Here is a 26,728-nt window from a genome sequence, read left to right as displayed (position 1 = left end):
CAAGGAAACAAATTACGGTCCCATAAAACAGGGCCACAACAATCATCCAAAAATAAATACCCCGGTAGTTTAGTGCTTGGCTGAAACTGTTAATTTACTTTGGCAAGCAGCTGTAATAAAATGAATTAATTCTGCACCAAGTTGTACCCTTGTGAATAATGTATCACACGCACAGTCTTTCGATATGACCCATGGGCAATTACTCATAAGTACCACCAATGTGGACTCCTCAGCAACCAAACCCCAAGGCGCCAACAGAATATCAATAAAATCTCCATATCATTATGCTTTATACCAACTCATCTCAATGCATAGTATTTTACCACAAGGACACACTGAAGTGAAATGAAGTTCAATAGAAGACATTCCGATGAGAAACTAAAATGATTTGATCTTAAGCTGCTTTGCACGCATTATGTCCATTGGAAACTCTTCTCTCTTTTTTTTAACAAGGTTATTAAAATATTTACTTTATCTTCTTCTTGAACAGATGAATATTCCAGCAGAATCTCTCACACATAATTTCTGGAACTCATTGGGAGAGCCTATGATATAATAAAGAGTCTTATCTTTTAACCAAGAAACTCCAGGTTCACCTCCCACCCCAAGAATTTATGGCAATGTGAAGCTATGTTCATAATGTGGGGAAACAGGGTGAGCATCCTGCACACTCGTGTAGGGTTTTCTACTCAGTCAGGCTATAATAAAGCTACAGTCTCTGGTGATAGACTGAACTGACAACCTATTACAGGCGGTTAAAAAAATACTAGCCAGGGAATTAGATATACACGCGTGTTCTGATAGCCTCATGCTCCACTAGGTACGAGAGGAAGAGATTTTATGTCAAATACAATCTCAGAGCCTGCATTGTTCATCAAATACTGTTCAAAATCAAAATATGCATCAGAATCATGACCATAATGTGCTCCCCTTACATTACAAGCAACCCTATTTAGCCCCAGAAAATTCATTTGTGGAAATTAGGAGCCATTGGAGGCCATCCAAGCCTGCTCCACCATTTCAATATGATCGTGACTGATCCCTCCATTTCAATGCCATTTTCCTGCTTTCACTCCATATTCCTTTTGATGCCTTTCACATCTAAAAATGTATCAGTCTCTTTCTTGAACTTATTCAGTGGCTCAGCCTCCACAGCTTTCTGAAGGAGAGAATTCCAGGATCTTTTGAGTGAAGAAATATTTCCTGATATCAGCCTTAAACAGTCTCAGGATCTGGGGGAGACGGTGTCTCCTGGCTTTGGAGTTCCCAATCAGGGGAAACATGCTCACTGCATTTCATCTAGCTAGTTCTGATGGAATTTCATACGTTTCAATCAGAAGCCCCTCTAATCCTTTAAATGCCAGTGAATCCAGGCCAATTTCTCCTAATAGGAGAGTTTTGTCATCCCTGGTATCAGCCTGGTGAATCTCTGCTGCACGCTCTCGAACAGCATAAGTTTCTTTCTATGTCATTACCACACTTTCATGTCAAGGAGATACAGCAACAAGTGGGTTCTCCTTCAATGGACTGTCTGACACAAACTATTGTTCTTAGAGTCATAGAGACATAAAGATATATCACATGGAAACAGATCCTTCAGTCCAACTCATCTATGCCAACCAGATATCCTAACATAATTGAGTCCCATTTGCTAGCTCTTAGCCCATACCCCTCCTAAACCTTTCCTATTCATATACCCATCCAGATGCCTTTTAAATGCTGTTATTGTACCAGCCTCCACCACATCCTCTGGCAGCTTATTCCATACACAAACGACCTTCTGTGTGAAAAATTGCCCCTTAGATCCGTTTTATATTTTTCCTCTCTCACCCTAAACCTATGCCCTCTAGTTCGGGACTCCCCCACCCCAGGGAAAAGACCTTGTCTATTTATCCTATCCATGCCCCTCATGATTTTATAAACCTTTTGTAAGGTCACCCCTCAGCCTCCAATGCTCCAGGGAAAACAGCTCCAGCCTATTCAGCCTCTCTCTACAAGCCTCACAACCCTGGCAACATCCTTGCAAATCTTTTCTGAACCCTTTCAAGTTTCACAAATCCTTCCAATAGGAAGGAAACCAGAATTGCACACAACATTCCAAAAGTGGCCTAACCAATGTCCTGTACAGTCGCAACATGACCTCACAACTTCTATATTCAATGCTATGTCCAATAACTGAATGCCTTCTTCTCAGAAGGTACTACAATTCATTATGTTCATACAAAAGCCAAGTGTCAGGTAACTAATTAAATCAGGTCTCTTTTTATATTCAGTTTTAAGGAGTGTCGCGTCATCCATTTTTCACCCATCCTTAACTGTCCTGAAGACATTGACAATTAACCTGTCTTCTTGAACCACACCCGTCTACGTGGTGGAGGTGCCGGTGTTGGACTGGGATGGAAAAAGCTAAAAATCACACAAAACCAGGTTATAGCCCAAAAGGTTTATTTAGAATTACAAGTTTTGAGAGCGCTGCTCCTTCGTCAGGTAGCTAGTAGGGCAGGATACATAGGACACAGAATTTATCGTAAAAGGTCAAAAGTGTCACACAACTGATGCGATGTATTGAAAAAACCTAGATTGCTCTTAAGACTTTAATCACTTAAAATGGGGTTGCAGGTTTCGATTAATAATATGTAAATCCCAGAACTTCTTTCAAGTCACATTCACGATATACTGTGGGCGGCACGGTGGCTAGCACTGCTGCCTCACAGCGCCAGAGACCCGGGTTCAACTCCCGCCTCAGGCAACTGTCTGTGTGGAGTTTGCACATTCTCCCTGTGTCTGCATGGGTTTCCTCCGGGTGCCCCGGTTTCCTCCCACAGTCCAAAAATGTGCAGGTTAGGTGAATTGGCCATGCTAAATTGCCTGTAGTGTTAGGTGAAGGGGTAAATGTAGAGGAATGGGTCTGGGTGGGTTGCTCTTCGGAGGGTCGGTGTGGACTTGTTGGGCCGAAAGGCCTGTTTACACACTAAGTAATCTAATCATCACTTCAGGTTTTATGAAAATAGGTGACATCTCAGCTCACATAACGTATTGTTAATCAAAACCTGTGTGACACTTTGATCTTTTACTATAAATTCTGTGCCCTATGATCCTACCCCATCACCTACCTGACAAAGGAGCCGTGTTCTGAAAACTTGTACTCCAAAAGTTTGGAAGGTGCTGTCAAAAGATCGGAAGGTGATTCTGAAAATTACAAACTGCGATCGTTCTCCATTCTGTGCTCCAGCTGGAGGCTGAACAAAAAGGAGGAGAAAGTTTAATAATCAGAACTCACTCCAATCAGCTCATTAAACAGCAACCAGAGGGGGGGGGAGGAACACACAGGACCAGACACTTTGGTTGAAAAACACTGCACGGAGGGGAAAATAGAAAATAACTTCAAAATAAAAGGTGGAAATGAAAAGGAAATGCAGATAACGAAGCAGATTCACATTTTGGGAAGCACAAGTTTGGCATCAGCTCACCTGACGTTTCCTCTCTTGCCTATTAACTGAGTTGAATTTGAATGACTCAATGATCTAGGCTCTGATCTCCAAGGGGATCTCCGAAGGGTGAGGGTTCAGGCCCCACTCAAGCACAAAACCCTTGGCCAATGTTCCCAGTTCAGTGCAATCCAATGTTTTCAGATATACTGCTTTTCAAATGAAGGGTTCATTTAAGAGTCAATCTGCCTTTTCATGTGCATGTTAATGATCGCATGCTATCTTTGCCATTATTCATCTCCTCATCAACATTCTTAAACAACAATATGCATTTCTATAGTGCCATTAATGCAGCAAATTGCCTCAATCCAATTAATAACAAAACTATTAAAACGATAAAAATTTGACACCACAATATACAAGATATTTGGATAGATGATCAAAGGTTTGGTTTAAGGGGTAGGTTTTATGGAGCATTTTAAAAGAGAGGAGGGACCCAAAAGAAATTATGAGAGTTTAATGCAAGGTAAATGAAAGTCCAGGCACCAATGACAGTATCATGCAAAGAGGGGGAACTATAAGATGCAGAATCAGAGACTAGACGTCAGTGCATCCCAAAGGGGGCAGGATCCCCACTGCGGTTGCAAGCTGAGATTTGGGAGTCATCATCTCCTTGGCAACAACAGCTGGTGCAGAGCTCACACAGCCCCCAATTCCTCCCCCACCGCTCCCTTCCAAACCTCCCCAACCTTCCTTCAACCCTCCTCTCCACTCCAACCCTCCCCAACCTCCCCCCAACTCTGCCCCCAACTCTCCCCTTCCCCGCAACCCACCCCTCCAACACTCCCTTCAATCCTCCCCCAACTTTCCCTGAGCCCTCCCCAACCCTCCCCTCCAATCCTCCTCCAACCTTCCCTCAACCCTCCGCTCAACCCTCCCCTCCCCTCCAATCCTCCCCAACCTATCTCAACCCCCCAACCCTCCCCTCTCTTCCAATCCTCCCCAACCTTCCCTCAACCCTGCCCCAACTCCCCCCTCCAACCCCCCCAGCCCCATCTCTCCCCTCCTCCGCACCCTCCCCTCCAACCTTCCATCAACCCTCTTCTCTGACCTTCCCCCCAACACTCCTGCAACCCTTCCCTCCCCTACTCCTCAAAAACCTCCCCCTTCTCTCCCTTCCCCAGGGACCCTCCTCCCATCCCCATCTTCTCAGGTCTACTCTTCCCCTGCAGCTTGCTATCAAAATTCTTCCATTACATTTCCCATCCAGTACCCCATACCCCACAAACTGCTCTCAGTGTTCTCACTGCAGGGTCTCAACAGTCTTCGAGCCTGGAATGGGGTCACTGTGGGAAAAACTTTATGAAGTGCTGCTATATGAAGGCAGCCTGGTCATTATCACGTTGCTGTGGGAGGGACTTGCTGTGCATAAACTAATCACTGTGTTTCTGCCGTTACAACAGAGACAATCTGTCAGAAAGGAACAGAGCTTTGGGATGTCTTGCAGTTGCAAAAGGCGCTATACAAATGCACATCTTTCTTTCCTACTGAAGATATCTTATATCGTATCATGCCTGCCCTTATTAAGGAAGGATATTGTTAAATTGGAGAGGCTGCAGAAAGGATTTTACTGGGATTGGAGGGTTTGAGCTATAGGAAGAGACTGGAAAGTCCGGGATGTTTTTCCCTGGAGTAGGAAGTTGAGGGGTGACCTTATAGAGGTTTATAAAATCATGAGGGGCATAGGTAAGGTGGGTACCAAGGTCTTTTCCCCAGTGTGGGGGAGTTCAAAACTAATGGGCATCATTTTAAGCTGAGAGGAGAAAGATTTAAAGGGACCTGAGGGACAATTGTTTTTCACACAGAGGGTGGTTCATATGTGGAATGAGCTGTCAGAGGAAATAGTAGATGCAGGTACAGTTACAATATTTAAAAGACATTTGGACAGGTACATGAATAGCAGATGGTTAGAGGGATATGGGCCAATGCAGGCAAATAGGGTGAGATTAGTTTGGGAAACTTGGCATGGATAAGTTGGGATGAAGGGTCTGACTCTATGAATGCATTAAAGTCTTGACTCTTTTATTAATGAATTCCTGGGAACTTGCAAAACCTACATTTAACTGTCACTTTTTTTTTTCCCATTGCAATGACTTGGTCGATCCACTTGCCAGCCAAACAGCTGTCTTTTCTCTGTGGAACACTGTTGTGATCATTTGAAATTTGGCATTCTTGCATTTGTCCTGATATATGGGTACATATGGGTAACATGTATCTCTATTCAGCAACAAATATTTCAGAATTATATTCCAATTGAAGGATATTGTTTGGTTTATTTCATGCAGAGAATGTCACGCACCAGAAATTTTACTCTACAATGATTAATTATCTTCAGCTATTTCTATAGTGCTGGATTGCAAGTTCTGACAAGCACTCTTCTGTTATTACTGAATGTCTAGATATAGCACATCACAGGGGAGTGATTATTCTGTACCACAAGTGTTTGAGAAATATGCTTTTATTGCCCATTGTCAGTTCCTCTGATATAGTTATCCCAATATTGTTTATTGTGCCACTAGCCTTGGGACTATCAAAAGGACAGCAAATCATTTTATAGCATTATAGACCCTGGACAAAGTATTCATTTTTGTTCATTGCAAAGTGAGACTCCAAGACACACACACACACACACAACATCAAATGAAGCTGCTGTGTTTTTATATTCTGCCTTTGTGTACCTTTGTGATTTTCTTCCTCATTGGGATTTTTGAAGGTGGTAGTTAATGACCAACGCCAGCATTGAGTGCTGCACAGCCAGAAGTACCCAATTTTATGGATGAGACAGTAAGTCTGTCTATCCTCCCAGTTCACAGGGAGAGAAAAGAACCTGCGGCGCTGAATTAGAATGAGGTTTATTGTCACATGTACTCAAGTCACAAAAGAACAAGAGTACAGGGAACAGCATACAATGTCACCAACACATGGCATCACGTTTGGTACAAAGTACCCAGGTACAAATCTTAGGTACATAAAATAAAGAAAATAAAGAAAACAAAGTCACACTGCATTACAGACACAGTATAGGTTAGGATAATAAGAAATAAAGCTAAAATGTTAGACATTACAGTCTTTCTATAAGGACTCCCGTGTGGTCTCATTGAGCTCCACTGGTTCCCAACCAGTAGCCATCTTCATTCCACAACCACCGGCCACTGTGCCCACTCTGTTCTGGGCCAGTCTGAGGCTGGTTCCTGCTATCTATATCAAATGCAAGTTATACTGTCAGGGCTATTTGCAAGAATCACAGAAGTAGTGGTTTGTGTCCCTCTCGATGGAGAGATTATTTTTCTATTTGCATGATTAGGAATTAAATAGTAACAAGCACTTGATCATACAGAACTTAAACATAGCTGAAAGCAGAGATGTGCTGCCAATTATGCTTTTCATGCCTTTTATCCTGCACTTACCAGGACAAACACTAAATTTCAAAGGATTGTTACAATTCACTACAGAAGAGAATGATGCTGAACAATCCCAAGTGCACCAATAGATACACTGCCAACTATTTTTAGATAATCAGTTAAGTTTGTAATGTGCTCTTTCTTCAAGTGACATACAGTCATTTAGAAGGACTTGATCTCTGCAAACAAATGGAATAGGTTAAAGCCTTGATTGTTTTTCTGAAATCCTAGGAACATGGGGAGCTTAAAGTTCACTGTTGCTTTCTTCTATGACAATGACTCAGTCAAATTACTTTCCAACCAATCAGCACTCTTATCTCCTGTGGTACAAATTGTTGTGATTATTTGAAATTTTGCATTCTTGCATTTGTCCTGATGAGTGTTGTGAAACTTGAAAGGGTTCAAAAAAGATTTATAAGGATGCTGCCAGAGTTGGAGGGTTTGAGCTATAGGGAGGGGGTGAATAGGCTGGGGCTATTTTCCCTGGAGTGTTGGAGGCTGAGGGGTAACCTAATGGAGGCTTATAAAATTATGAGTGGCATGGATAGGATAAATAGACAAAGTCTTTTCCCTGGGATCAGGGAGTCTAGAACTAGAGGGCATAGGTTTAGGGTGAGAGGGGAAAGATATAAAAGAGACCTAAGGGGCAACCTTTTCATGCAGAGGGTGGTACATGTATGGAATGAGCTGCCAGAGGAAGTGGTGGAGGCTGGTACAATTGCAACATTTAAGAGGCATTTGGATGGGTATATGAATAGGAAGGGTTTGGAGGGATATGGACCGGATACTGGCAGGTGGGACTAGATTGGGTTGGGATATCTGGTCGGCGTGGACAGGGTCTGTTCCATACTGTATATCTCTATGACTCTATAAGGGGCATGGACAGGGTGAATAGACAAGGGTAGGGGAATCCAAAACTAGAGGTCATTGGTTTAAGGTGAGAGGGGAAAGATTTAAAAGGAACCTAAGGGACTTGTTCACGCAGGAGGTGGTGCATGTATGAAACAAGCTGCCAGAAGAAGTGGTGGAGGCTGGTACAATTGCAGCATTTAAAAGGCATCTGGATAGGTAAATGAATAGGATGGGTTTAGAGGGATATGGGCCAAGTGCTGGCAAATGGGACTGGATTAATTTAGGATATCTGGTCAGCATGGATGAGCTGAACCAAAGGGTCTGCTTCCGTGCTGTAGATCTTTGTGACTCTACGTCTCTCTTTTCAGCAAAAACTAATTAGGAATTATGTTCTAATCAAAGGCATTGTTTTTGCTTTACTTCACACAGGGAATGTCATACACCTAAACATTCTGCTTTAAAATGATTAATTATTGGAATTGATGATGGTTTAATGGCCGTCATAGAACCAAGGTTCAAGACATCCAAACAGACATCAGTGAGCTGAAGTCAGGAAGTTAATGCCTGAAATCTTTAGAAGGAAGGAAAGCCAAAACGAGATGAAGAACTCAACTATGGGAAAGAAGGAACAAGAAATTAATAGACATTCGGATAAGCTTTCAACAACAACTTGCATTTTGACCTTGAAAACCATTATGAGACAAATGCGTCATAAAAGGGACAGGTTTGGAGGACTACATTCAAATGAGGAAGGAAAACTGGAGAAGTTTGGGGAAGGAGTTTCTAAAGTTAGGACCAAGAAGCTGAAGGCACAGCCACAAATAGTGGAATAATTAATATCTGGGTGCAGCCAAATGTAACTGTACATTAACACAGACAAAACTGTTTTCAATCAATATTACCTCAGAGGCAATGAGACGGAGAATGAGACCAACAGTGGGAGTGGTGTTGGTTATTGTTCTCAAGTTGTTGCCCTGCGGAGACATAAAATAAACAATGAGACTTTTCATTACTTGCTACTGTTAAGAAATGAATAAGTCTCAGTAAAAGGAACAGGTATGTTGTTTGAATAATTCTCTTATAAAAGAACTGTTTAATACTGGGTCAGACAATAACTCTGGAACTGAACATTAGTCTCAGTGATGGTGATCATTAAACTACCATTAACTGTCGTAAAACTCCCTCTGGTTCACTAATGTTCCTTAGGGAAGGAAATCTGCCATCCTTACCTGGTCTGGCCTACATGTGACTCCAGACCCACAGCAATGTGACTGATAATTAACTGCCCTCTGAAATGGTTATTACCAGCCAATCAGTTCAGGGGTATTAGAATGGATAGCAAATACTACCCTTGCCTGTGATACCTACATCCCAGGAAGGCTTAAAGAAAAAAGCAGCATTGATGATTAGAGGGCAAATCCATAAGCCAAAGATTTAATAGATAGCCCTGCTCATAGGAGTGGGGTTTGCAGGGATCACAATATTTTGATCTAGGTTTAATTGTTTTTATTTAATTTTCCCCAATGTCTTTATTTTCTTTCTTTTCTTTTAAATGTGTCTATTGTGTAGTAACTGTGGAGCTCAGAACGGGTCACCTATTCGACCATGGAAGCCAACACAGTTCCTTCCCTCACTTGGCTCCTTCTGGGTAGGGGCCCCTGGGATGAGACGGGGTCAATATACACCCTACCTTATCATTATCCCGAGGTTTAATTTACATTCTCCATAACTAAGCCCCCTATTCTGATTGCAGAAGACTCCTGATGGGGACAGTAAGAACATTTCCATTCCTAAATGCAACAGACATATACATACAAAGTAGACATTGAACGGATGTTTTCTGCTGTGGGCCAATCTAGAATGAGAAGACAAAATTTTAGGATAAGGGGTAGCAGATTTTAAACAGAAATATGGGGAAATTACATCTTTCAAAGGGTGATATGCCTTACCCCAGAGTGCAGTGAGTATTGGAACATGAATTAAATTTAAGGAGGAGATAGTCAGACTTTTAAGTAGTAATGGGTTAAGTAGTAATGGAGAACAAGCAGCAAAGTAGAATTGAGGCTAAGATGAGATCAGCCATGATCATACTAAATGGGAGAGTAAGCTCAAGGGGCCAAGTTGCCTACTCCTGCTTCTAGTTCTTTTGAATATTATAATCAAGCTGATGAAGGAATTTCTGTTAAATGTGGTGATTATTATGCAGTAATTGTGAAGCTGAACTATTTGTCCATGGAAGTCAACACATCTCCTTCCCTCACTCGGCTCCTTCTGGGTAGGGACCCCCCTGGATGAGACAGGGTCAATAGATACTCTTCTTGTCTTCCTTTATCATACCAGTGTGATTTGGGGCTTATTTCTGATTACAATCCCAAGCAGAATAATACTCACCTGCACAGGTAAGCCATCTACCCGCAATCCACGGCCTCCACTTTCCGACATCAGTGTGCGGTAGGCACCCTGGTCCAGGGGCACCACCGAGAAGCCGAGTGGGCTGCGGACATACCAGCTGACCGTGTTCATCACTGCCAGAGAGAGCATGCAATGAAACCTGTTAGTCACACTCCAGTGGGTCACAGCATGAAGATCATCATCATAGCAACAAGGGCAGGCCTTTCAACAACTCACATTACTAGAGCAACTTTAATGCCCTCCATAGGAGCATCATCAGGTAATCTCTGACCCTGAGCCATCTGATACAGGGAGAAGGTGACAGAGCAGTAAAGTCACTGGACTAGCAATCCAGAAACCCAGCCTGATGCTCTGGGTTCAAATCCCGCCACGGCAACTGGTTTAATTTTAAAGTCAAAATGTGCGGTGCTGGAAAAGCACAGCCGGTCAGGCAACATGCGGGGAGCAGGAGAGCCAATGTTTTGAGCATAAGCTCTTCATTAGGAATGTTCCTGATGAAGAGCTTATGCACAAAATGTCAACTCTCCTGCTCCTTGGATGCTGCCTGACTGGCTGTGCTTTTCCAGCACCGCACATTTTGACTCTGATTTCCAGCATCTGTGGTCCTCCCTTTCTCCGAGTTTAATTTTAAGCTCAATTAAGATGTGAATTGAAAGCTAGCATGAGTAATAGTGACCTGAAACTATTGTTGACGGTTGTTAAAAATACATCTGGTTCACTCATGCCCTTTGGAGAAGGAAATCTGCTGTCTTTATCTCATGTGGCCTATATATGAATCCAGACACAGATTGACCAGTTAGAAAAAATGAGGCCTGCACATGCTGGAGATCAGAGTTGAGAGTGTGGTGCTGGAAAAGCACAGCAGGTCAGGCAGTATCCAAGGAGCAGGAAAGGGCTTCTGCCCAGAAAGTTGATTCTCCTGCTCCTCGGATGCTGCCTGACCTGCTGTGCTTTGCTAGCACCATATCCTTGACACAGATTGACCAATAACTGCTCTCAAGGGAACTTTGAACAAAAGCTGCCCTCTCAGCAATGCTCTCATTCCAAAACAGTGTAAAAGAAAATACTTTACCATTTGTTGATTGAAATTCATGCTAACATTTTCAATTGACAATTCTATCTCCACCACCGATGGACTGCAATTCTTTTGTGGAAGATGGGAAAATGTAGAACTAGAGGCTACTGTTTATAAGGGGACGCCCATTTCAGACAATAATTAGGTAATATTTTTCTCTTAGAGGGTCATGATTCTTTGGAACTCTCTTTCTCAAAAGGTGGAAAAAAAGGTTTCTATCAATGTCAAGCTGCAGGACAAAAATCTTAAAATTCAGTCTAACACAAAATAAATCACTGCTTGAAACTGAAATCCGCAATAGCTGTCCAACTTGGGAAGTCAAATCATTCAATGAAGTGAAACATAGAATCACAGTCATAGAGTCATACAGCACAGAAACAGACCCTTTGGTCCAACCAGTCCAAGCTGAACATAGTCCCAAACTAAACTACCCCCACCTGCCCTCTCCTGGCTCATATCTCTCCAAACCTTTCTATTGATGGACTTATCCAAATGTTTTTAAGTGGTGTGATCATGACAGCATCCATCAATTCTTCAGAACATTCCACACATGAATCACTCTATGTAAAAAATTTCCCTCTCATGTTTTTTTTTTAAATCTCTCTGCTCTCACCTTAAAAATGGGCCCTCTAGTCTTGAAATCCCCCATCTTGGAAAAAGGTACCTGCCACTAACCCTATCTATACCCTTCATGATTTTATAAGTTTCTATAAGGTCACCTCTCAACCTCCCACCCTCCAATGTAAAGTCTCCCAGCCTATCCAGCCTTTCTTTGTAGTTCCAACCTTCCATACCCAGCAATATCCTGGTAAGTCTCTTCTGAACCTTTCCAGCTTAATAATATCCTTCCTATAACAAGGTGACCAGAACTGGACACAGTTCAATATGACTGGTTGTTCTCAAAACATAGTGGAAGCAGAGTCTTTGAATGTACATAAGGCAGAGCTGGAGAGTGAATTAATTCTTGATAAACAAGGTGAATTGGTAATTTAATTTTGATTTGATTTGAGTTATTATCACATGTACCTAGATACAGTGAAAAGTTTTGTTTCGCGTACAATACAGGCAGACCATGCCATATAAAGTGCATTAGGGTATTAGAACAGAGTGAGGAATACAATGTTACAGCTGCAGAGAAGGTGCACAGAGAGTGAGATCAACATTAAATTTAAAATTTGAGAGGTCCATTCAGAAGTCTAATAACAGCAGGGAAGAAGCTGATCTTGAACCTGTTGTTACGTGTCTTTAAGCTTTTGTATTTTCTGCTTGATAGAAGAGGGTGGAAGAATTTACACAATTAGATCAGCCATGATCTTACTGAATGATGAAACAAGCTTGAGGATCTGTGTGATTTACCACACTCCTTACTCCTCCATGTTCATGGCACCCTTTCAGCAAAAAATGTCCCAAATTTCCGTGACCCTTTCCAAAAAAGTACTTCACAAACACCTTTGAACAGCCTAACTGTCAAATCCCAATGTAGCATCCAATTAAGGGGGCTGGACATTGAGGCTTTTATAAATGGTTAAGGAAAGTATCTTTCACAAATAAACCCCTAGTTACACACTCATTTGGAGCTCAGTGTTGAGAACAAATCTGCACGCGTGCACACACACACACACACACATACAGACACACGTGCGCGCACACGCAGGGCTCTGTTAAGGGAGAGACTGAGTTTTGCAACCTGCTGCAGAACAAGACACTCATTCGAGGACCCTACTGTACAGCTAACAGCCTCAAATGTACTGACTGTACCCCATCATCTTTAAAATAGTACTCAATGTAGAAACCAGCATGTCCAGCCTTACTGTGAGACCATCAGTAAACAGGAAATGCACTTCTATATTAAATCAACCAACTGCTGAATTCCACATGTACATTCATGAAGTGAACAAGCTGTCATTTGCTGGTGGCTCCCTCCCCCACTCCACAATTCCTGTCTCTCTTTCTCTCTCTCACACGCACACACAGACAAGATCACTCTCTCTGTGATTTTAAATTCATTACCTATGGGAACAGAAATGGTTCTGTCTCTGGGTTAATGGCTTCTGTCTAAAAGCTTCTAGGAACTGACTGACTCACAAGGACCAGTCAGATTCTCCCTAACCTTCCCTTAACCAGGGAAGTGGTGACCTGAGAAAACTGTGTTAACCTGCTGCAAGTTTAATTTCTGAGGAATTGGGAATACAGTTCTGGATGGTTGCCTTCCCAAATATGTCTCCCCAACATCCTTAGCCCCAAGGATCTGCCCTTGGGACAAGAGGTACAGATTTGTTCAATTTTAATACAAACATTTTGCTCTTTCAAATAAACAGGTTAGGTAAAATCACACATCTGGTATGTGAAAGCAGTATGGACTACACTTTTAAAATCGTTTCCCCGTCTGACACATGTTAAGCTCATGCTAGTGACATCACCACAACATTGTGCTTTGGGATTGTGTCATTGTGATGTCGCATTCCAATGATGTCATCACCACAGCAAAGTTCAGTTACATCATGTTCTGATTACATCATCCCTACCCCCATACTCCATTCTTTCACTGTGATGCAATGCTCTGATAATGTCATCACAATTACACACCCCAACGATATCATGGCAATGTCATTGTGACACCAGTTCAATTGTGATGTAATTGCCCAGTGACATAATTGTGACACAACGCCTTAGTGACATCATGTTCTGGTGATGTCACTACTACATCATGATTCATTTATGTCTCAGTGATGTAACTCATCAGTGACATCACATGGGGCAGAGTGAATTGTGGGTATTTGTGACACCTCTGTTACCTTTACCATGCCCCACTTCCACAGACCAATCTACACAGCACAGTTCTACTCAGTTCCTGTGACATCACGAAACAATAACCCACTCTGTCCCAGTGATGACATCACAGCAGCACAGTGATGTGAATCACTGGATCAGTGACATCACCATGCCATCAGATCATGACATCACAGTGCTGTTATCGATCGCAATATCTCAACGATGTCTCTAACTAGGTGGCCAATGGGACCCATTATTCCCAAGGCAGACATAAAGGCCGGTGAAGGACTGGGACCATGACTTTTCTACTGGTCCAGTTGTTACAATGACAAAACAAAATGCTAAAGAGATGAGACAACAGAAGCAGCACTTCCCCAGGGACCTAAGCCAAAGTTCAAAGTTCACTGAATGCTATGTGAACCATTGAGGTTCCAATCCACCTCAGGACAAACACAGCTAGACTGCTCACATATCATGCTGGAAAATCCTATCAAACGTACCAGTGGTGATGGAGTAGTACTCCAGTACGAGAGCAGATCCCGCGGTGAAGATGGTGGCACATTCCCGGCCCTGGAACAGGAAGGAAAAATCCCAGACTGGCTGCTCCTGTGGAATACCCACAGGAGATACCTGTTTAAAACACAAAAGAATAAGACATACTGATCATCATAACAAGAAACTAAACGACTTTGATTTACATAGCAGTTTTCACAGCCTTAAGATGTCCTGAAGCATTTCACAAGCATATTAATAATGTTTTCCAAATGTAGTCACTTTCAACCACAGTAAGCACTCACAGGCAGCAAGAAAATAACCAGATGGAGTGACTTGGTGATGATTATTCATCACAATCAGCGTAGTAAGAGTAAATAAGAAGAACAAGACAAGGGAGCACTCAATAAACAGCAGGAAGTTAGGAAGGTGTTCAGAGGAACAGAGGAATCTTGGGTAACTTGTCCACAGATCTCCGAAAGAGGCAGGGCAGGTTAACAGGATGGTTAAGAAGGCACTTGCCTATATCGGTTGTGACATAGATTATCAGAGCAGGGAGGTTATGCTGCTGTTGTACAAAACATCCACAAAGCTGCAGTACTGTGTGCATTTCTGGCCACCACACTACAGAAAGGATGTGATTGCACTGGCAATGGGGGTAGAGGAGACTCACCAGGATGCTGCCAGAATGAAGCACTTTAACTACGAGGAGAGGCTGGATAAGCTCGGGGTGTTTTCTTTGGAGCAGGCTGAGGGGTGGAGCCTGATAGAGGTGTATAAGATTATGAGGGTTTCCCCTTAGTCGAAGGGTTAATAACAAGGGCAAAATGTTAACGTGATGGGCAGAAGGTTTCAAGAGGCTTTGAGAAAAATGGTTTCCATGCAGAGGTTGGTGGGAATTTGGAGTGTACTGGCCTGGGGGATAGTTAGGGTGGGATACCTCACAAACTTTCAAAATGATGTTGAAGTATCATGAAGGCGATGGGCCAAACTCAAGGAAGTGGGACCAGTGTAGATTGGTGATTTTTTTGTTTAATTGTTGATCACTCTTCCTAACACTGCTCCAGAAGCTGCCGTTAACAGTTTTGAATCCCTGTCCATCCCTTTACGTCAAGTTGAAGTGCTTGTTCGATGTTTGATTAGTGATTGTTCGATGTTCTCTGTGCTGTTAGTCAAGACTGAGTGTAGTCCTTGAGAGGAGCTATAGACATTGGAAAGCAGTGAACAAGCCTCCTATTCAGACACACAAACTGGTGTCGTCTCCCTGCAGTACTACTGTGTGATTCCCCAATAGTTTAAAGTGTCTTTTTTCATTTATCTTTCCACTGACAATGGCATACACCTCTGTCAGATCCATAACCTCAGGGGCACTGTAGAGTGATGAACCTCACATACCAGCTTTAGCACAAAGACCACTGTAACGTCATTAAGATTGTGGTGTAACTAAACTGAATGAAAGGATTTCCCTGTTCTTTTTGTTCTTAATGATGACATTGCCCCTTTAAAAGCTTTTCTCTTCCCAGTTTTAAGTACAACCCCAAAACAATAATACAGGAAAACTAACAACAGGGGAATAAGATGGCAAATCAATGCATTCATTGATTAGCTGTTCAGGGTTGTCACTGCTGACCTTCCCTAATCAAACTGGGAGCCCCTCCTCAACTCCGAGAATGGTGCCAGTGCTACTGCAGACAGCTCCAGAGTACCCCCCCCCCCCACCACCACCACCAACACCACCCCAACCTGACCCCACCCCGGTCCTGATATCTACTGGGGCAAAACTTGGCAGCAGTAGCTTGCAAAATGAGGAAAGAAAGAACATCTCTGCAGCCAAAAACAAATTGCCACGTGCCAGAGATTAGACAAAGTGCAGGTAACATCCGTCTGCCCCACAGCACTAGGACCCGGGTTCGATTCCATCTTCCATTTGATTCCCTACAGTGTGGAAACAGGCCCTTCGGCCCAACAAGTCCACACCGACCCTCGGGAGAGTAACCCACCCAGTCCTATTTCCTTCTGACTAATGCACCTAACACTATGGGCAATCTAGCATGGCCAATTCACCTGACCTGCACAACTTTGGATTGTGGGAGGAAACCTCAGCATCCGCAGGAAACCCACACAGACACGGGGAGAATATGCAAACTCCACACAGACAGTCACCCGATGCTGGGATTGAACCCAGGTCCCTGGTGCTGTGAGGCAGCGGTGCTAACCACTGAGCCACCGTGCCGCCCCTTGTGTGGAGTTCTGCCCGTGTTTGCGTGGGTTTCCTCTGGGTGCTCCAGTTTCCTGGAGCAAAGACGTGCAGGTTGGACGGATTGGCCAGGGGAATTGCAGGGTTACAGGGATGGGGTAGGGGTGTGAGTTTGGATGGGATGCTCTTCAGAGGATCAGCGTAGACTCGCTGGGCTGAATGGCCTGCCTCCACCCAGTAGGAATTCCATTATTCTAATTCCCTCATCAAGAGGATGGAGCTTCTCTACATTCCTTTGGTGGAAGCTTTGCACAAAATATTACAGCTCTGATGTGATCAGAGAAGGAAAGATTTATCCTCTATGTTTTTTCTTAATTTACTCCTTCCTGGGATGTAACTATCACTGGCTAGACCAGCATTTACTGCCCATCCCTAATTTCCCCTCCAGAAGGTGAAATGAGCTCCTGCCTTGAAACGCCCACAATACTGTTGGAGAGGGAGTCCGAGGATTTGGACCCTAAGTCACTGAAGGAACAGCCAGATACCTTTGAGTCAGGAAGGTGTGTGGCTCAGATGGGCTGGTCTATCTGTTGCCCTTGTCCTACTAGAGGCATTAAAGTCACAAGCTCAAGTCTCAGTGCATGAGAAATCTCAGAACACAAGAAAACAGGAGGCGCAACTATTTCAACATGCCTCTCAGAACATTCCGGAAGCACCCCACCGATTGAAATGCTCATTAACATGCATTCCTTTTATTACGTTACACTTTGTCTACATTGTTACAAATAACGATTGCTTGTTTTATTTGTATGATGATCACAATTCAGCACCTGTCACCAGAATAACTTTTCAATAAGTCAATTGCCTATCTATTTCTCCAACTGTCAGCCTACCTATCCCACTGCTTTTCCATCTTCCAGACTTGTCCCTGGGATCACAGGAATGTCCTCGGAAAACAGACTGGGAAGATATAAAAGGGACGTAAGGTGCAACGTTTTCATACAGAGGGTGGTGTATGTATGGAATGAGCTGCCAGAGGAAGTGGTGGAGGCTGGGTACAATTACAGCATTCCAAAGGCATCTGGATGGGTTTATGAATAGGAAGGGTTTGAAGGGATATGGGCCAAATGCTGGCAAATGGGACTAGATTAGGTTGGGATATCTGGTCGGCATGGACGAGTTAGACCGAAGGGTCTGTTTCTGTGCTGTACATCTCTATGACTCTAAAACTGAGCTTGCAATCTCTCGAGTTTCAAAAAAATGAGGTCAGATCTCATTTCAGTTACAAAATATTTGTGGCGTAGACAGGGTAAGATGCTTCCCCTTGGTTGGGGAGTCTAAAACCAAGGGGCATCATTTGATAATAAGACTATCATATAGGTCCAAGATGAGGAGAAATTATTTTAGTCAGAGGGTTGTGAAATTCAGAATTCTCGACCACAGAGAGCTGTGGAAACTCAGTCGTTCAGTATGTTTAGAGTAGAGATTGATGGATTTGCGACTGCCAAAGGGGTACAGGTGGGTAAAAGGTATTGAAGTGTTCAATGTGTTGAATGGTGGGGCAGGACAAGCTCGATGGGCTAATTTGCCTCCTCCTGTTCCTATCCCTTATCTGTGGACCAAAGATGATGCAGAAATGCAACCACTATGTTCACATTGACAGTAGCATCAATCACTTTACAGACAGTAGAGATCTCACAAACATCAATGAGATGGGAAATCCAGTTTGTTAATTATAGCAAATGCATGACACTGCCACTCGGCCCATCATATCAATGTGGGGATTTTGTTAATGGCATTAATTGATAGAAAGTATTCCGTGGTGAGGTTTTTGAATGTGGTGTGACATACAATTAAGGTCAATCAGATGAAGACGAAATAAAAGGTATTAACCTGAAAAACAACCTGCTGCATTGTGAGATAGAACCACCTTTTAAAGAAAAAAGTCCTTCATTTGCTGACTATTATTTTTCAGAGGTGGACTGATGGGAAATTGAGCTATAAATGTACAAGAAGCTGCCAATCTATGCAGAAAATACCCTCCCATTGGCCTCAGGATGGGATTGTTCAACATGTCTCTCTGTGGCTTGGTCTGTCTTCATTTTACTGCACCCAGGGCAGGATTCACTCACTCACAGCACTGATTCATGATGATGGATTTGTGCTTTTCTCCTCTAAAGTATCATAAACGTCATTTTGTTAGTGTGCGAGTCTTTATCAGAGTCTCTGTGAATGGCTCTGTGGGGAAATCCTTTATCCACTGACAGCATTCATCACTGTACCACCAATCACCCACAGCCAGGGAGCTGCAGACCTGTACAAGAGTCGCAGATTATCAATTGCTTGTAAAGGAAATCTGATGAATTCCAGAGGGCACCCATGAGGCTCTCTCTTCCTCACTCAAACTCCACACAGACAGTCACCCGATGCTGGGATTGAACCCGGGTCCCTGGTGCTGTGAGGCAGCGGTGCTAACCACTGAGCCACCGTGCCGCCCCTTATCTGGAGTTCTGCCCGTGTTTGCGTGGGTTTCCTCTGGGTGCTCCAGTTTCCTACCACAGTCCTACCCAGAATCCAGCCACCTCTGGATTCTGATTACAAGGGAACAACTTTGATACCAAGTAGTCATCCTGTGCTACTAAGATATTCTGGGCAGATGGAATCAAAATAGAGATCAGCTATGATCTAATTTTTTTTTCTTTTATTCGTTCACAGGATGAGGGCATCATATAGGATTTATTGCCCATTTCTAATTGCCCAGAGGGCCATGAAGAGTAACCCATATGTAGTCATGATTTGTGTGTAGGGCAGATGAGATAACGATGGTCGTATCCTTCCCTAAAGGACATCAATGAACCAGATGGGCTTTTCCCAACAATCGACAATGGTCATCACGAGATTCTTAATTCCAAATTTTTTAAATTGAATTCTATTCCCACCATCCACCATAGCAGGATTCGAACCCAGGTCCCCAGAACATAGTTTAATAGCCCAGCGATAAAACCATTAGCCCATCACCTCCCCTGATTGGTTGATTAGTGGAACAGATCCAAGGAGTTGATCCCCCTGTTTCCTCCTGTCTAGATTAGAGTGGTGCTGGAAAAACACAGCAGGTCAGGCAACATCCGAGAAGCAGGAAAATCGACATTTCGGGCAAAAGCCCTTCCTCAGGAATGACCCCCCTGTTTCCCATGTAAACCAGGTAGAATTTTAATCTTAAATCAGAGACTGATGGATTACGGGAGGTAAGGATTACATTAACAATCAATTTAAGATAATTAGTCTGATCTCAATGAAGCTAGAAAATACATAAATACGGAAGCAGGGAGCTGTCCCCTACAGGAAAAAGGATCATACCCAGGCCTTGCAACTCCTTTGGATTAAACAAATACTTTAGGATAATAGTATTTCCCTGGTACATTCCCCATGGCAATGCCTTAACCAATCAGAGTTGATTTATCAACCAATCTTTTCTTGCACACTATAAATTACTGCTCCCTTTGACAACTGGCATTCTTGCATTTGTCCTGATTGGCAAAAAAAGCTCTGATAGCATGTCCTGATTTGACAGTAATGCTGACAAATATGCATTAACCACAGGTATGATGGGATATTGGGCAAAGGCAAAATTAAGTCACAGACAAGCAATAACCTCATTGCATTGTTTGGGGAGGATGGAAGAGCGAAATGGCCTCCCCCATCCCTACAGAAAGGCTGAATGACTTCCCCCTTACCCTATGAAGAGTCTGAATGGCCTCATGTTTCTGTGGAGAGACTGAATGGCCTTACCTTGTTCCAACAGAGGGGATAAAAGGCCTCTTCCTGTTCCTACAGGGGGGCTGAATGGCCTCCTCATGTTTCTTCAGAGAGGCTGAATGGCCTCATGTTCCAGTGGAGAGACTGAATGGCCTCTGCCAGTTCCTACAGAGAGCTGAATAGCCTCTCACTGGCCCTATGGTGGGGCAGAATGGCCACATGTCCCTGTTGGGAGACAAAATGGCCTCTCCTTGTTCTGATATTGGGACTGAATGGCCTCTGCCACTTCCTGTAAAGGGGCTGAATGGCCTTCTCATATTCCTCTACGCCCTCTGCATCATCATCGGGCTGATGACTACCTGTGCCCTAATCTCAGGAATGTTCCTCTCCTAATCACCATTAGACCATTATAACATCTCGCCCACCAGCCACCAAGAAACCCCTTTAAGCAAAACCGAAACAATGATTTCTGACAGAGTAGGCGAGTGATAAACGATAGTCCAGAAAGATTGATTTATTGAACAACGCCAGCTCTCCTGTACAGCACGATTCCCACAATGGAATCCCTGTAAGAAGTGTACAATCTTGAGATTAATGAGCAGAGTATACATGAAGTCTTTGTGGAAAATAAATTGTGCCTCAACTGTCTTTCAGAGAATGACAGACCGGTAACCTGAAAAGCAGAATCAAGGCAAAAATCAATCTTAGCCTCATAATAATTACCGCTGGCTCTTGGCCTCTCAAGCAATGAGTGTATTTCAAAATGAGCATAAATACTGGCTCGTCCTGGCAGTCAAAATGAGATCCATTTCTAATACAAAAGGGCTTAGCTGTGTTGTTTCTTTTTAATGAATAATTTGTTGCGGGAGTCCCTTGGCTTTTCCTGTCTTGTTTCCTGGCTCTTGCCGTAACTGGGAGTGACGTGTGAATGGGGAATTACATTTCCCTGGAATGTTGCCATTAGGAGCCACAATCATAGCTGCCTATGCTCTCTCTTCTTCCGTAGCCACAGTCAACTATTATCCAATCCAATGTTCATGAGTCAACAAAACCCATCACACACTAGGTCAACAGTTTAGAACTTTTCCTGTTAAGACATAGATAAAGAAAATGTTTGTTGGCCTGAACTAGCTATCCCTGGCCTGACTCTTAGAGTGAGACCATGCCGTCAACATTACGTTCGTATTTTGCTTTTTATTTGATGGGCATCGCTAGCTGGGCCAGCATTTATTGCCTGTCCCTCATTGCCCTTGAGAAGGTGGGGGGTGAGCTGCCTTCTTGAACCGATGCAGTCCGTGTGGTGTTGCTAAACCTACAATGCCCTTAGTGGGGGGAATTCCAGAATATTGTCCCAATGGCACTGAAGGAACAGAGATATTATTTATTGGACTGGGGAAGAAACAGCCAGAATTTGTGTTCATTGAGTTCTAGAGGTCTGCAGCACTGAAAATACCTTTTGACACATCAAGTTTAAAACAAGCATCTAACTTTTCGAATCCCATTTTACAATAAATATTTTCTCACCTATGAAACATTAAAGAAGTTCAGTCTCACGATCTTTAAGCTCTATTTAATTTTTTATGATGTGGAGGTACGGGGGTGGGGGGAATGAAAGTCAGAAGTCATGTGACATCAGGTTATAGTCCAAAAGGCTTATTTGAAATCACAAGCTTTTGGAGCGCTGCCCCTTTGTCACCTGACACTTCATCTGGTGTTGTGAGACTTCTAAATTCTTTTATTCATTTGTGGGATGTAGGCATCATTGGCTAGACCAGCTTTCATTACCCGTCCCCAACTGTGCTCAAGAAAGGGGTAGTGAGCTGCCTCAGAACCCACTCAACTATAATTTAACTGGGGAAGGGGCGGCTCCACTATTTCTTCGCTTCCTTATAGCAATTCAATCTGAAGCTAAAATTAAAAACATCTGATTCCTGACTGTTTTACACAAGGAATTACGATGCTCTGGAAATCACTATCTTGTGGTGTTCAGTTGTTCTTTGATGGATTATGAGAGTCTGGCAACTGATCTACGTTCACTGGGCTTGACTGATTCAGCCTGGGCACGGACTCACAGCAAAGTCACTAGAAGCTGAACCATAAGCGTGAGTGCAGAGATATTTTAGAAGCTTCGGAAATAAAACCTATTGCAAACTTAGAAATTAGGAACAGGGGTGGCTCATTCAGCCCTTTGAGCCAACTCTGCTTTGTTTTGAGTCAAATCAAACATATTAAAAAACATGCAGCCTGAAAGGGCGGTAACTGCAATTACAATAACTTTCAAAAACAGACTAGATAAATATTCAAAATTGCTGGCTCTTGGGGAAAGGGAAGAGATGGGACTAAACTGCACAGCTCTTTCAAAGACCTGGCACAGACAGAATGGGCCAAATGGCCCACATCTTGGGTTTTACGTCTCCTCCTGAGGACGTTTCTTATGTCAATGATAAATTGAAAACTGCTGGAAAACACAGACTCACAAATCAAGAATTGCTATCATTTATGATTCGGAGATGCCGGTGTTGGACTGGGGTGTACAAAGTTAAAAATCACACAACACCAGGTTATAGTCCAACAGGTTTAATTGGAAGCACACTAGCTTTCGGAGCAACGCTCCTTCATCAGGTGTTTGTCATCAGGTGATTTATAGTCACCATTAGCTTTATATCTCAGATTTATTCATTCACACCCCACCAGTTGCCTTAGTGGGATTTGAACCCTGAATTAACCTGAACCTCTGGATTACTTACCCAGTGATATTACCACTAGGCCACTGCCTGATCACAGTGGGTTTAGCTTGGGTGTGGACTCAGAGAAAAGCAACCAAAGCCATAAAGACATCTGGAAGCCTGAGCTGTGGCTAGAATTTGTCAGGCTGCAAAGGCGAGTAATGGACAGAAAGTTCTTATAGATATTGCAAACACTAAAAACTAAATAAAACCTGCTCAGGTTTTGGATTGGCGGTTTTCTACTGGTGCACTGGGAGAACTGTCCTAGTGCACCGTGACAAAGGTAATGAAAACCAACGTAAAACAAACATCATTTCATCTTAAACAACATTCTACCTACTCAAAATTACGATTCATAAAAGTCAATAAAATTCATCACCTAATTAAAAGTGAGCTTTAGTACATGCCTCTGAACGAAATGCAATGTGTAAGGAACAGATTTAGGCCATGAATTAGACCCATTGAGTCACAGAGATATACAGCACGGAAACTGACCCTTTGGTCCAACTTATCAGTGCTGACTAGATATCCTGAATAGATCTAGTCCCATTGCCAGTGTTTTGCCTATATCCTTCTAAACCTTCCTATGCATATACCCATCCAGACATCTTTTAAATGTTGTCATTTTACCAGCCTTCACCATCCTCTGGCAGCTCATTTCATGCATGCACTACCTTCTGCATGAAAACATTGCCCCTCAGGTCCCTTTTCAATCTTTCCCCTCTCACCTTAAACATATGCCCTCTAAGTTTGGACTCCCCCAACCCAGGAAAAATACCTTGTCTATTTATCCTATTCATGCACCTCATGACTTGATAAACCTCAATAAGGTCACCCCTCAGCCTCCAAAGCTCTAGGGAAAACAGCCCCAGCTTTTTCAGCCTCTCCCTATAGCCTAAATCCTCCAATCCTGGCAACATCTATGTAAATCTTTCCTGAACACTCTCAAGTTTCACAACATCCTTCCTATAACAGGGAGGCCAGAATTGCACACAGTGTTCCTAGAGCCACAACATAACTTTCCAACTCCTATACTCAATGCACTGACCAATAAAGGCAAGTGTACCAAATGCCTTCTTCACTATCCTATCTACCTGCAACTTCACTTTCAAGGAACTATGAACCTGCACTCCAAAGTCTCTTTGTTCAGCAATGCTCCCCAGGACCTTACCATTAGGTGCGTAAGTCCTGTTCCAATTTACCTTTCCAAAATGCAGCACCTCTGTTAGATATAGTTGGGTTGAGCAGATTTTGAAAATGGGTCTGTGCTCACAATAAAATACAATGTATTTTTGCTGGAGCATTTGATCCTTATTTAGCTTATTGTACACGGTATGTGTAAACCTCTCCAGGAAGACTATATATAAGTCAATGTTTATGAGCAATCAACTCTGCTGAAAGAAAAGTAACAGTGCAGTGGAATTGTTTGCATCATTGAAGTTGCTGTGGTAATGAAAGGGTTGAAAAACCACTGGTCTAGGTTGCTGACTGCTGTCAGTCTAATCCTACTGAAAGATGCATGAGGAAGCAAAGACAATGTTGCACTGTACAATAACAGACGGTGACAGAGCAGCATCTAAATCCTCATGTTTGCTGAGCAGACAGCAACACTTACACGAGTGCTTGGAACTGGTGGCAGTGCACTTGTAAAAGGCTAAAATACAGGAGCATCTGCGTTCAAGTGACAATGATAGCAACTACAGTCGGCAATCCAATCAAGCTGGGGCTGAACACTGGTTTCATTCATCAACAACTTGCTAATTACCCAGTCAGAGCTACACCAACAGAACAATAATATTTGCAAACCTCCCTTGGGCATTAAGAGACTGGTGTCACTAAATGCAAGGGTCTACTTCAAATAAACCCGATGGAAAGAGCATCTGGGAACAAGACTGTGACCATATGTACCCTATTTTACAATGCTTCGGTTTCTGGTTCCCTCAGTGAAGTTTACACTTGAGCCCTGAGTGAGATGCAGCATTTGCAAAGTCCCAGACTAGGTTTTGCAGAGCTCCTTGGATGCTGCCTGACCTGCTGTACTTTTCCAGCACCACTCTAATCTTGACTCTATAGTTACACTGCCATTTGACCAATCAATGCTCAACGGCCTTCTGTCCTTAATCACCTTGTGATTCGGATATGATGGGTCAAAGCCCAGACATCTATTCAGTGCAGGACCGACCTGCAGAGTAGGCTGAAAATAGTTACAACTCCACACTGCCAGTGCCTTGCACCAACTCAATTCTCATTCACTCCTTCAATTTGAACACATTGGGTTGCCGCGGGTCAGCTGATTGCATTTCAACCCGAGCCCTCAATTGGATGAGATTGCAAAGCCTTCCATTGTAGAAGACAATTAGTACCTGCAATGATTTGGGGATGCCGGTGTTGGACTGGGATGTACAAAGTTAAAAATCACACAACACCAGGTTATAGTCCAACAGGTTTATTTGGCAGCACTAGCTATCGAAGCGCTGCTCCTGATGAACACTTGACGAAGGAGCAGCGCTTGGAAAGCTAGTACTTCCAAATAAACCTGTTGGACTAGTACCTGAAATTGTTAATTAACATCATGTAATAATTTCCAATTACAAAAGACAGCTGTAACAAACACAGAGAATGCTGAAGAAAATTAGCAGTTTCTGTGAGGAGAGAAACAAAGTTAACTTTGTCTGAAGGTCTGAATTAGACTACAGACAGGAGGTGGAAGACCTGGAAAAATAGTGCATTGAAAACAACCGAGCTCTCAATGCCGGTTAAATCAAGGAACTCATCATTGACTTTTGGCAGGATGTTACTCATGCCCCCCTACACATTGGAACGAGTGGAGAGTGTTAAGCTCCTCGGAGTGGTCATCCACAACAAACCTTCTTGGACTCTTCATGTGGCTGCACTGGTTACAAAGGCCCAACAACGTCGCTTCTTCCACAGGCAGCTGAGGAAATTTGGTATGATGGCGAATACTTTTGCCAACATTTATCGGTGCGCCATCGAGACCATTCTGTCTGGATGTATCACTACCTAGTATGGCAACTGTACCATTCAAGATTGGAGATGGTTACAGAGAGTGGTGAACTCAGCCCGGACAATCACAAAGGTCAACCTCCCCTCCATAGAATCCATCTACCAGGCTCGCTGTCAAGGAAAGGCTGCCAGCATTCTCAAAGATCCATCCCACCCCGGCAATGCTTTTCTACAACCTCTATCATTGGGGAGAAAGTACAAAAGCTTGAACACCTGCACCAGCCGGTTTCAAAACAGTTTCTACCCTACTATTGTTAGAATACTGAATGGACTCACAAACTCTTAACATTCACCTGTCCTTGTGTTTTTGTTTTTGCCGCTGTTTATCTACTATTTACTTTTCTATGCTATTTAACTCTGTGATCAGCCTGTATTGCTCGCAAGACAAAGCTTTTCACTGTGCCTTGGTACACGTGACAATAAATTCAACTCAATTCAGACTCTGAAGAAGAGTTCTCCCCAACTTGAAATGTTACCTCACAGAGGCTGCTGGATCTGCTGAGTGTCTCCAGCATTCTCTGTGTTGTTTTTAC

At 43.2% G+C, this 26,728-nt stretch overlaps 1 protein-coding gene across 4 annotated transcripts in view; it reads right to left on the bottom strand.

The window, feature by feature from the left end:
- The window catches only part of ccdc33 (coiled-coil domain containing 33), a 275,655-nt gene that overhangs the window by 127,975 nt on the left and 120,952 nt on the right, over positions 1-26,728 (bottom strand). For all 4 annotated transcript variants that reach the window (XM_087981982.1, XM_043680294.2, XM_087981983.1 and 1 more), the window contains 3 exons: positions 14,501-14,630; positions 10,133-10,266; positions 8,644-8,715 (listed from right to left, as the gene is read on the bottom strand). In XM_087981982.1, the coding sequence (XP_087838108.1) occupies positions 8,644-8,715; positions 10,133-10,266; positions 14,501-14,630 (336 nt within the window). The remainder of the gene's footprint in view (positions 1-8,643; positions 8,716-10,132; positions 10,267-14,500; positions 14,631-26,728) is intronic.

This window comes from Chiloscyllium plagiosum, unplaced genomic scaffold (genome assembly GCF_037043375.1).
Source record: "Chiloscyllium plagiosum isolate Xiang-an unplaced genomic scaffold, Cpla_swu_hap1 HiC_scaffold_42, whole genome shotgun sequence".
In the NCBI taxonomy this organism is placed as follows: domain Eukaryota; kingdom Metazoa; phylum Chordata; class Chondrichthyes; order Orectolobiformes; family Hemiscylliidae; genus Chiloscyllium; species Chiloscyllium plagiosum.
The sequence above is the reverse complement of the archived record's forward strand: the minus strand, read 5'-3'. Positions and strand labels throughout refer to the sequence as shown.